This window comes from Engraulis encrasicolus, chromosome 3 (genome assembly GCF_034702125.1).
Source record: "Engraulis encrasicolus isolate BLACKSEA-1 chromosome 3, IST_EnEncr_1.0, whole genome shotgun sequence".
Taxonomy (NCBI): domain Eukaryota; kingdom Metazoa; phylum Chordata; class Actinopteri; order Clupeiformes; family Engraulidae; genus Engraulis; species Engraulis encrasicolus.
The window spans coordinates 58,420,530-58,431,891 of NC_085859.1; the positions used below are offsets into that span (position 1 = coordinate 58,420,530).

Below are 11,362 nucleotides of genomic sequence, written 5' to 3' on the forward strand. Positions count from 1 at the left end.
CATCCATGAACTCCAGTACGCCTGTGTGACTGTGCTATCGTGGCACACATTCCTGAGTCTATGCAGCATGCCCTGGACACCATTTCAGCTCTTTACACATCTTTTGGTCTTCTTCAGGTTAACACCAAGAAAATTGAGATCATGGCTCTGCACTGAATCTCCCTCACCTGCTACGTTTCATATCAAATGAAATCCACTCAACATCGTTCACCAGTTCACTTACCGAGGCTCCATAGTTTCTGCTGACACTTGTCTTGACAGTGAAACACACAACCACATAAATAAAGTCTCATCTGCTTTTGGCCGCCTCCGGAAAAGAGTGTTTTGGATCAAAATCTGAAAATCAGCACCAAAGTAGCCGCAGACTGTGTATCTATCCATCCTACTGTATGGGGCAGAAACATGGACCCCATACAGACGCCACATAAATAGCATAGAGATGTGTCACATCAGATGTCTACAGAGAATACTCAATCTGTCCTGGGAAGACTGGATCCCCCACACTGACATCCTGAGTACGACTGGCACCATCAGCATGGCCAACAGACATGTACGCTGGGTTGGCCATACCATCCGCATGCCTGGATACTGTCTCCCACATCCTCTATGAGCAACTACCCGAATCAAAACGGGCTCCTGGTGACCAGAAGAGACGCTACAAGGCCTACACAAAATAACTCCTGAGGCATTGCAACATCAACCCTGGTCACCTTGAGGAAATAGCTGCCAACAGACCAGCCTGAAGAAAGACCTGCAAGAAAGCAACTGAGCAAATAAACAACATCTTTATTGAAAAGAGGACTACAAGACATGCACAGCGACACCAGAAGGCAGAAGACAACTCCTCTCAAACATCAGGGCATGCCTGCTCCATCTGTGGAGAGTGATCCAAAATAGGCCTCCATAGCCACATGAGATGACATCAACGTCAACAACGTTGACCCTACCCCTCCCCAACCCCACTCCGTTTGGAACAAGAGTCTTCTTCGGACACGATAGACAGCTAAGAGTGTGTGTGTGTGTGTTTGTGTGTGTGTGTGTGTGTGTGTGTGTGTGTGTGTGTGTGTGTGTGTGTGTGTGTGTGTGTGTGTGTGTGTGTGTGTGTGTGTGTGTGTGTGTGTGTGTGTGTGTGTGTGTGTGTGTGTGTGTATGTGGCCTTTTCCATGAGCTATGAGGGGCAGCAGCAACAAGAGAGTAAGAGCGTCAGAGTGTGTTGGATGTTGCAGGGCCCAGACGGTAGTTGTGGGGTAGTGCAGGTAAAGGTGCAGTCACATAGTGCAGTTCCATAGGTGCTGGTGAGTGTGAGTGCGAGTGTGTGTGTGTGTGTGTGTGCGTGCGTGCGTGCGTGCGTGCGTGCGTGCGTGCGTGCGTGCGTGCGTGCGTGCGTGCGTGCGTGTGTTTGAGTGTGTTTGATTTTAGCTTCTTGTCTGCCTGGTGGGTGGAGCAGTCAGTGCTGGGAGAGAGGGGAGGGACGGCCTGGTGGATAAAACTGTTCAGTCTGGTGGATCTGGATCGTAGGCTCCTGTACCTCTTTCCAGAGACTAAACAGGTTGAGTGCTGGGTGAGTCTCATCTCTCACGATTGTGAGGGCTTTGCAGGTGAGGCGGCTGCTGTAGATGTCTTGCAGGGAGGGGAGTGGTGCCTTGATGATCTTCCCAGCTGAGTTCATTATACCCTGCAGGGCTTTCCTGCTGTAGTCAGTGTATCTCCCACCCCATACGATGCAGCTGGTGAGGATGCGGTCAATGCTCTGTAGAACGTGGTCATGATGGATGATGGGGCACTGGCATGCTTCAGTTTGCACAGGAAGTAGAGGCGTCGTTGGGCTATGTTGGCCAGTGATGCAGTGTTGGTGGTCCAAGAGAGGTCTTCACTGATGTGCACTCCAAGGAATTTTGTGCTGCTGCTCACTCTCTCCACAGCAGCACCATCGATGGTCAGTGGCAGGTGTTGGCTATGACCTCTCTGTAAGTTGACAACAATCTCCTTTGTCTTGCTAACGTTCAGCAGGGGGTTGTTGTCGCTGCACCACGTGGCCAGGTGGTTTACCTTAGTCCTGTAGTGTGTCTCCTCGCCATCTACAAACTTCAACAGGTGGTTGCTACTGTGGGTTGTTTTATAGTCGTGAGTTAGCAGGGTGAAGAGCAGAGGGCTGAGTACACACCCTTGCAGAGCTGCTGTGCTCAGCGTGATGGTGTCTGAGTTGCTGTTGCCAACACACACTGCTTGTGGTCTCTGGCACTGGAAGTCCAGCAGTCAGTTGAGGTTTTGAATGCTGAGCTGAAGTCAGAGATAGCTTGGGTGCCCTTCCATTAGCTCTGTGCATCTTTGCTATCATTGACGTGGGAGGTTATTTTCTGTGTGTAATCTTTGCCTTGCCTTTTGCCTTCCTAATGACTCATGACAGATTGGCTCTTGCTGTTTTTCAGGCTTCATCCCCAGCTCTGAAGGCTTTGTCTCTAGCCCTCAGCAGCCTGTGAACAGCCATGGTTTCTGGTAGACCCAAGTGATTACGCTTTTTGTGTCCGTTACGGTGTCTATGCAGTTTGTGATGTAGGAGGTGATGGTGGTTGTGTACTCCTCAATGTCTATTTGGTTGTTGTTGGTGGAGGGAGCTTGCTTGAAAATGTTCCGGTCAGTTATTTCAAAGCAGTGCTGGAGGGCAGCTTGAGCCCCCTGGTTATACTCTCACCTCCCTTGGAACAGGTTTGGTGAGTTTTGCCTTTTGTTTGTATGCGGGAAGTAGCAGACAGTGCCAGGGTCAGATAGTCCGATTTGGGGGGGCATGTTGCTCTGTAGACTTTTTTGTTGGATGTGTATACCATGTCCAGTGTGTTTTTTCCCTTGTTGGAAAATTGACATGCTGGTGGTATTTTGGAAGGATAGTTTTTAGGTCAGCATGGTTACTTAAGTTGTGATAGCCCACCACTCATCTGTTTAGAAGGATTATGAAACCGTCTGTTGTTCGCCGATTGCATGGAAGAGTTTGTTCATTGCTGCATTTCTCTGACAGTTGTTGTTAGTTGGTGGAATGTTAACTGCGAGCAGAATAGTGCTAAACTCCCTTGAAAAATAGAATGGACAGCACTCGATGATCATGAACTAAGCCAGTAGTGAGCAGTGTCTGTAAACTACCTTAAGGGGGATTCATACTTGTCGTGACTGGCGCTACCCTCCTTCATACTTCACTCGCGACCTCACTCGCGCCGTCACGTGACCCAAAATGACGTCACACGCCGTGTCGTGAGCTGCCGTGGCGCGACGTCGTGCACCCCAGATATTTTGTAACTTGTCGTGCGCCACCAGCGACCATACAGGTAGGCAGACAAAGCAGGAGTTGCGAAGAGAGGCTACAACTACTGTAGGCTACTACAGAATGGATCATGCATCATTTTGAGGATAATAAAATGTCCTAGAGAGTTATTGTATCTTCTCTCTTAAATGTTGTTCAGTGAAACAATTGTTTACTTTGTTCAGAAGCACGTTGTGTTCGGCGATATATTTAAAAATTCTGCCGCCAGAACAATGCTCTCACATGGTCTTGGAATGATCTGGCAATGTAGGCTACAACAAAAAATATATGTTTCAATGTGGTAAGTCACAAGTCAGACGTTCAGTAGCCCTACAGCAGCCGTGTTTGGCTTTCTATTTTATACATCCGTAGAACTCACGCTGCGAGTTGCGAAAGATACTGCCGTTTCTCTCATGAACAGCAGAGGGCACTTCCGACAATGCGAGCGAAAGCCTTCTGAAGTATGAATAGTCTGTCGCAAGTGATGACGTCATTAATGGTTCTCGCGCCACACGCGACAAAATGCGCACGTGAAGTATGCAGAGCCCTTTAGTGTTTGCTCTGACACACACTGACACGAAAGACACTCAGAGAAACACATTTTACAAACAAAACAAACAAAAACACGGGAGAGAGTGGCCGTTGCATCTGAGCGCACCGCCACAGTGAACGCAGGTTACTACAGTACACACACACACACACACACACACACACACACACACACACACACACACACACACACACACACACACACACACATACACTCACGGGGGTCTATCTTCTGTGAGCGCAGGTGATGCTCCAGTCTCTTCCTCAGTGGCAGTTGGGCGCCATGCTTTCCCACAGTGCCGTCATCCACTAGCAGGAAGTGGGAGTGGAAGCCATTCAGGAACGCCCGCTTACTCAGAGGGTTCCCCACCGCCTGGTAAGGCCTTAGCACCTGATGCAATACAGGTAGGCAGAGTTATATTATTATTAGTAGTAGTAGTAGTGGTAGTAAAATAACCAAATCCAAATCAAAACCAAATAACCAAATCCATCAGACACCTTTGATTCAATGTATTCCAAGCAGGTACGTAGGTGCATCTAGCATTTAATGGCAACTTGCACCCCACTGGTTTATATCTGCTTCGCTTCCAAACTGATCTTGGGTGACGTCATTGCAAAAAGGACACATCATGTGGCACTCACATCTCTGCCTATGAGGTCGGTGTGGTTCTCAATGCCCCCCCAGGAGGTGATGCCCACAGTGTTCCTCCTGCGTAGATTGTGGGTGCCATACTCTTTCAATGCCTCACCGACATACCTGGACACACCTGTGATGTGCACAGCAGTACTAGTCATTGAAAAGACTTTTCTACCATACTACTACACTACTGTGACATTAAGCAGTGTTTAGAGACAAGAAAGCTCCCACACACTGTTCACATTTGCAGAGTTTACTTGCAACTTTTTACTTTTCAACTTTCTTCAAGCAATTCAACAGAACAAATACAGATTAAAATAGTTCAGTTAGCTTTGGTGGACCAATCGTGTCCTACTACTGAATGACGTGAGCCATTCACAAGAAAACAGTGCTCTATCAGCACGCTAGGCGGCTGACAGAGCCAAGTCTTCAGTCTAACCAATACCTAGAACAGGAGCAAGATTCAGCGTGAATGTGTGTGCACATCCAACGAAGAGAGAGCGAATTCTCTTCCTGCCTTTCTTTTGAGATCCACACAATTCTCTCAATAAAAATACTGTATGCCTCAGTCCAAAATCAAGATTATTCTTAGAAACAACATAGGCCTATCTCTGAAAGTACACCGTTGTTTTTGGTTTAGTGATATGTCTATTTGCGCACACTGCATCACAGCTGTAGATCAGTGAGCAGGGAGAGAGCATAGCAAGTGAAAGAAAAAGAAAAAACAGTGCAACAACACACACAGAACACAAACTTTCCGCCACCCTCACACTAACATCTGATCACAGCTGATGCACGGCTGCCCCTCTTCGTAAGTGGCTTTGGATACAAGCTTTTGCTAAGTGTAATTTGCACAGGACTTCTATCACCAATGGAGTTCTTAGTCCCGTGCGAATGCGCCATTTTATGAAGTAATAACTCAACAAATGACCCACTGTGTTTTGCGGGAAAAAATGGAGGAAGTCACAGACCTTTTATTATCCCGTCCGAATGCACCACAAAATAACACAGAGCTGCAGGGGTAATTGCGAATAACCAGTAGTCCATAGGTAATTTTTTACTGTGCCAATCGGGCTATAGACAAACCCGGGTGATCCCTCGCACCTGTGTTGATGCCATCGGTGAGTATCCAGGCCCCGGTGCTCTCTGCTGCTCGGATGAGTCCCCTGCCAAAGGCCTGCCACACCTTGGGAGCAAGTGGGAAGCAGTCGGCTCCACCATGTACTGAGATGAGCAGCTTTGGAGCCTCCATCTGCCACTCCGACAGCATCAGCCGGGACAGCTGCTCCACCTTACTGTCACATGACAGTCGTACGTACTGAGGGCAGTGGTAAGGACAAGACAGTCAGGGTTATTATGTTAAATTATATTATATTACGTATATTCCATTATATTATATTATATTATATTATATTATATTATATTATTACGTATATTATATTATATAACACAGGACAGCTGCATGTACTGCAACACGAAGGACAGCAGCGAGGACAGAACAGTCAAGATTATCATATTGCTAATCTTGACTGTTCCAATATTTTCTAATCCAAATATTTCATTAATTACACCTCCAAATGAAAATTCAATCGGCATACAGCTAAAAGTATACTATCAGTGTGGGATTCATCAGATTCCTAGGACATGACATATTTTTTTCACGAACAAATTACATGACGTGAATTTGTGTTGTGAACACTCTCGCAGCTGTATCATGACTTTGTGTGCATGTCGATTGATTTTCAATGCTTTAGCACCACAGGATTAAAAGATATTGACACATTTTTGTGTGTCAAATATGTACTAAAAGTTTAGCTTATGGGTGGAGTCACACTCTGAAGTAGACTAGCGGTATGTGTTACTTGGGGTGGCTGAGGTGATGTCTGGACTCAATGGATCTATCTACTCCAGCTGTACTTCAACTTCACTGTCGAGATACAGATAGGAGGCGCCTCACTTTCAAAGTCACCACTACTTCAGAGTGCACATTACTCCAAGCAGTAGTTACTTTGTGTGCTAACGTTCAAGACACAGGAGTTAGCAACTTTTTTAGTATCTACTCTGCAACGTTGCTAAGAAATTAACTACTTCCCAATTGAGAAACGAAGCCCTGTCCTATTATATTGTATATATAATTGCATATGATAATCTTAACACTTCTGTCCTCGCTGATGTCCTCCGTGTTGCAGTACTTGCAGCTAGCTATCCTGTGTTATAATTAGTGGTGGGCCGTTATCGGCGTTAACGTGCTGCGATAATGTGAGACTCTTGTCGCGCGATAAAGAAAATATCGCACGTTAATCTATTCTCAAAATATAGGTTTGGAGTTTGGGTATGCACGTCACCATAGCGTTTAATTGACAGACGCTTTTAGACTGCGCTCCAGTCGCTTCTCCTCTCTCCACCTGTTGTTTCAGCAGACCTACTAAATATGAAGTGTTTGCAGCTGAAAACATTCATCCCTCTGCCGTGTTAGTTGTTGTTTGAGTGCTTTTTCATAAGTGGTAGACTAAAGAGACGTTATTGTTTGAGGTGAAGCATTATTGTGTGTGAGTAGCTACCAGCCCGACATAGCCTACATTTCCTCACGCATTGCATAGAATACATCAGCAACTTCCAGAAATCTTGCCTGTGCTATAATTGCAAAACATTCCGTGTGATAGTCCTATGCATTTTGAAGATTGTCAAACTGAAACTGTCAATATCTACTCTCGCTGAATGTTTGTGTTGCAATCGCGCACATTTGCGATTCAGTGAGATATTCTCATGTCCGACGGTAATAAACCTCGCGGTTGTCGCGCTTGACTTTTTTTTTTTTGCAAACTGAATTCATGCCGAGTTGTAACTCATCTGGCATTCTAACTCTGAAGACAACTGTCAAATCGCAGTGTGCCAGTGCTGTAGGTTCTAGATAGGAATATCCAGTAGCCTGCCTCTGCTGAGGGCTGCTGTGCCCTGGCTGTGCCTACTACGCGCAGAGCTCCTCCCTCTCTTTAAGGAGCCGCTGCTCCTTTTAAGTCAGTGGCAGATTCTCTCTCTCTCTCTCTCTCTCTCTCTCTCTCTCTCTCTCTCTCTCTCTCTCTCTCTCTCTCTCTCTCCATTAGAAATGAAATGCTGAATTGTTGAGGTAATTTTGTTTAAATAGCCAAAATGTTTGATCGATTTATCTGTATTTGCATCTACAACTTATAGCGCTGTTCATTTTGAAATTTCAGTATCTTATAACTGTAAATGCTTCCTAACATATTGGACACACTTTACACATATTGCTGTGATTTTTTTCATCTCCAAGTATCAACATGACCATTTTTTGAAGATGAGATGCATTTTGGAAAAAAAGATGAGCTCTGGTCTAATGCGCCATCTGTCTTAAGAAACCCCAAGGTTTTTTCGGCATTATTTCTCTATCGTGCCTATTCTGAATGAGCCATTTTGATATAGATTAATCTAGATTAATCTAGATTAATTTCATAATTAAAGTGAGATTAATCTAGATTAAAAAAATTAATCTATGCCCACCCCTAATTATAATATAATATAATATAACATAATTAATATAATATAATATAATATAATATAATATAATATAATATAATGTAATATAATACAATATAATATATTTTTGTTTGTATTATATCACCAGGGACAGATTTTTATACTACATTATATAATATTATGATAACATACTGAAGACTGAAGACAACATACAGCGGAGTGTCAAAGAATGAAATAGTCAGTCACAGTTGTAAGTCAATACTTTGGTGACGAGTTGAGTAGTTTATTTGTCACTTTGGTGACGAGTTAAGTAGTTTACTTGTCACATACGACGCTATAACCTAGATGACAGCTTGAAGACAGCTGGTAAAACTTCAAAATGTGCAGAAAGGCTTAAAAATGTCAATGTACGTAAAAATACACACATCATCAAATAAATACACATACAGTACAAATGTGGATTGAAGTTGCATACATAATCGTCAAAATAACAAATAACACTACTTGAGTTATCTGTGTGTATTTGTGTGTTACCTTGGCCCGGCATGACCTCTTGGCACTGTCCTGGAAGTCAATGGAGCCGTAGGCGTCTGTGGGACTGGTCTGGGTATGGAGCTCCACGGACCACTCCCCAGCTTCCTGCTCCACCTCTGCCTGGGAGAGGGTCAGCCGTCTCGGGGGGAACGCTGAGTGCTCCCCTATCAGCCTCCCACAGCAGCACCTGGGGGGATAGATAGATAGATAGATAGATAGATAGATAGATAGATAGATAGATAGATAGATAGATAGATAGATAGATAGATAGATAGATAGAGAGAGAGACAGACAGACAGACAGACAGACAGACAGACAGACGTGTAACCGAGGTCATCCTGTGCAGTCCACCACTGGGGGCTCAAACTCGCGGCCTCCAGCAATCCCCTGGCATGGTAGCCCGGCGAGCCAGACCCGTACAGCAATTTGCCGTCGCTAGGGGCGTCTAGATTTCTAGGCTACTGGCATGGGGCACGAGTGTGAAACCACTGACTGAGCTAAAGGTCTTAGCAAATAGCTCAGTCCCTATCACATATGTACAGGGCTCTAAATTAACCTTTTCATCACCAGCCAAAATGGCTAGTAGATGTTAATCTTACTAGCCAAAGAAACACACGCTAATGGTCAAAGTGGCTAGTAAGTTGTTTTTTTCAGTCAAACTGAAATTTCACCAACATTTGGCCGGTTGGCTGGTTTTAATTTAGAGCCCTGCATCTGTATGAGATTTTGAAGTGTACTAACATTTTACCACTGAACTCTGCCAGCAGTCAGTTACAGGCTGACAGTCGGACAGACATCTAGCCACTCCTCATTCAAAAACCAAGGGGAGGTGTAAGACAGACATGAGATAGAGGGAGACACTTTTCACGGTCAAAAACAATATGCACATGTCAGATCATCGACAGGATTTGAAATTGCAATGTGTACAATAAGTATTACTTTATAGGTTGTGGTACCTGATAAGATTTTGGCACACCTGACAAACCGTAGAACATCTGGAAAAAAAAGAGAAAGAAAAGAAACATATTTTGGGGGGAAAGAACGTGTTTTGTGGGAGCTAAGAACATTTTTTGGGAAAAGAGCTGTCAGGACATTTTTTTTTTTTTAATACAACAAAACAATCTGTCAGACCTGTGAGTGTCTTTGGATGCTGGAAGGAACTTCATGCATTCTCTCTTGAGGAAAGTTCCCTCAATCCAACTTTTAGAGGACTAAAAAAGGTAAAAGAGTATTTACATTTCCTCCATCATTGGTGTGATCAAGCCATTCCACATAGCATTACTTAATCGCAGAAAACATAAAACACATGGTTATGGAGGAAGCTATTAACCGGTTCACCTGTCAATAACTTTTTATAACCTTATGACACTGGTGTTATTACACACTTTGAAGTGAGAAATTTCATCATGACATTTTACAAACAGTCTAAGCAAGTTTTCCAAGTTTTCATTTTCTCAGTGAAAGATATTCCCCAACATTAATTCAAAGCCCCTGAATTCCTTTGAATGTGCTGAAATAACTATCACAGTATCTGTCCAAAATATAATACAAAATAATAACAATAAAGGCATTCACAGGAAGCATGCACACACATCCCCTTCCTGGCACTGCAAGGCATGAAGTGGACCACGCCATGCATTCATTGAGTCTACATAAACACCCCCTCCCACCTCAGTCACTGGCGAGACGACACTCAGAGCTTGAAACTCAAGGCGAGGTCTCGTGCGCGAAAGGTGCTATTGCATTCTAACGTGTACACCTATTACTGGAATAGGATAGGCTATGTGTGCAGTGCATGTGTGTAGTCAGTGACACCAGTGAAAGTTGCTGACATTACTGTTTGAGAGGAATTGTACGATGGTATATAGGCTTATAATGCAGTTTACAGTTAAAAAGTTCAAATGGTACCGCTCAAAAGGAAACTTTCATAGCAATAAATCCCCCACTTTCCAGAGCTTCATAGTGTTCGAAAATGGCATGACTTCTACAAACGTGCTAAATAAATTAAATAAAACGGCTTCACTAATTAGGCCACCTGTAGCCTATAAAAGGTGCCTTTCACGCTGACAATATAGCATGTCCAATATTTTTTTTTCCATAGCGAGATCTATCTAACGTTTAAACATCAGTAGCCCTTTCACGAGGTGACAAAATTATCGGAATTACCTCCATTCCTCAAGCCAATCGCATCTCTGCCACATGTGCCTAGTTTGGAAAAAGTTCAGTGCTTCTGAGTTCAGCTGTGTTCCAGAGGAAGCGGTGGGTGGGATTTCCCGATAAAAGAGGCGTTACGCCATGAAAAATGTTGAGATCTGTTGGGTAGAGAGAGAGTTGTTTTTTTTTTTTTTTTTTTTTTTTTTTTTACAGCTGTAGGCTTGTCAGTCGGAGGTGCTGATGGTTTGAAAACGCTTTAACATTAGCAGGAAAACATAATCAATAGGCTAGTTGTGTTTAAATTGAAAGTCCAGAAAATGTTGAATCCCTCAATAATTAAGTTATTATAGGCTATTAGCCTAGGCCTATATGAAACAGAATGCGGTTATTTTAGGACGGAATTAATTGGGGGGGTATTATTGTGATTCTAATGTTGTAATGTAGGCCTATGTGAAGAAACTACGTAGGCTACCCGGTATTTGCATTGGGCAAGGAATGTCTAGAACTATCTTCGAACTTTGACCGCTGATAATTGAGCGCATGCCAGATAACAAATAAAACACTTCAGGTGAGAGACGAACGGCTCGCGCAAACAGTGGGTGTTTCTTATGTCTATTTAGTTTGTTTAGTGTCGCTGGCATGAAGCGAATCAATAGGATACCTTAGATGAGTGATAACCTAGGCCTATTGCCAGGGGTGGA

The 11,362-nt window shown here is 43.9% G+C and overlaps 1 protein-coding gene across 1 annotated transcript in view; it reads right to left on the minus strand.

Annotated features, from left to right (window-relative positions):
• The window catches only part of trpm6 (transient receptor potential cation channel, subfamily M, member 6), a 57,226-nt gene extending 46,480 nt beyond the window's left edge, over positions 1-10,746 (minus strand). Inside the window, exons 1-7 of the mRNA XM_063195777.1 lie at positions 10,674-10,746; positions 9,639-9,718; positions 9,464-9,502; positions 8,508-8,694; positions 5,583-5,796; positions 4,484-4,608; positions 4,061-4,232 (exon numbers count right to left, since the gene is read on the minus strand). Coding sequence (XP_063051847.1) covers positions 4,061-4,232; positions 4,484-4,608; positions 5,583-5,796; positions 8,508-8,694; positions 9,464-9,502; positions 9,639-9,718; positions 10,674-10,679 — 823 coding nt within the window. The 5' untranslated portion in view covers positions 10,680-10,746. The remainder of the gene's footprint in view (positions 1-4,060; positions 4,233-4,483; positions 4,609-5,582; positions 5,797-8,507; positions 8,695-9,463; positions 9,503-9,638; positions 9,719-10,673) is intronic.
• Between the last annotated feature and the right edge of the window lie 616 nt (positions 10,747-11,362).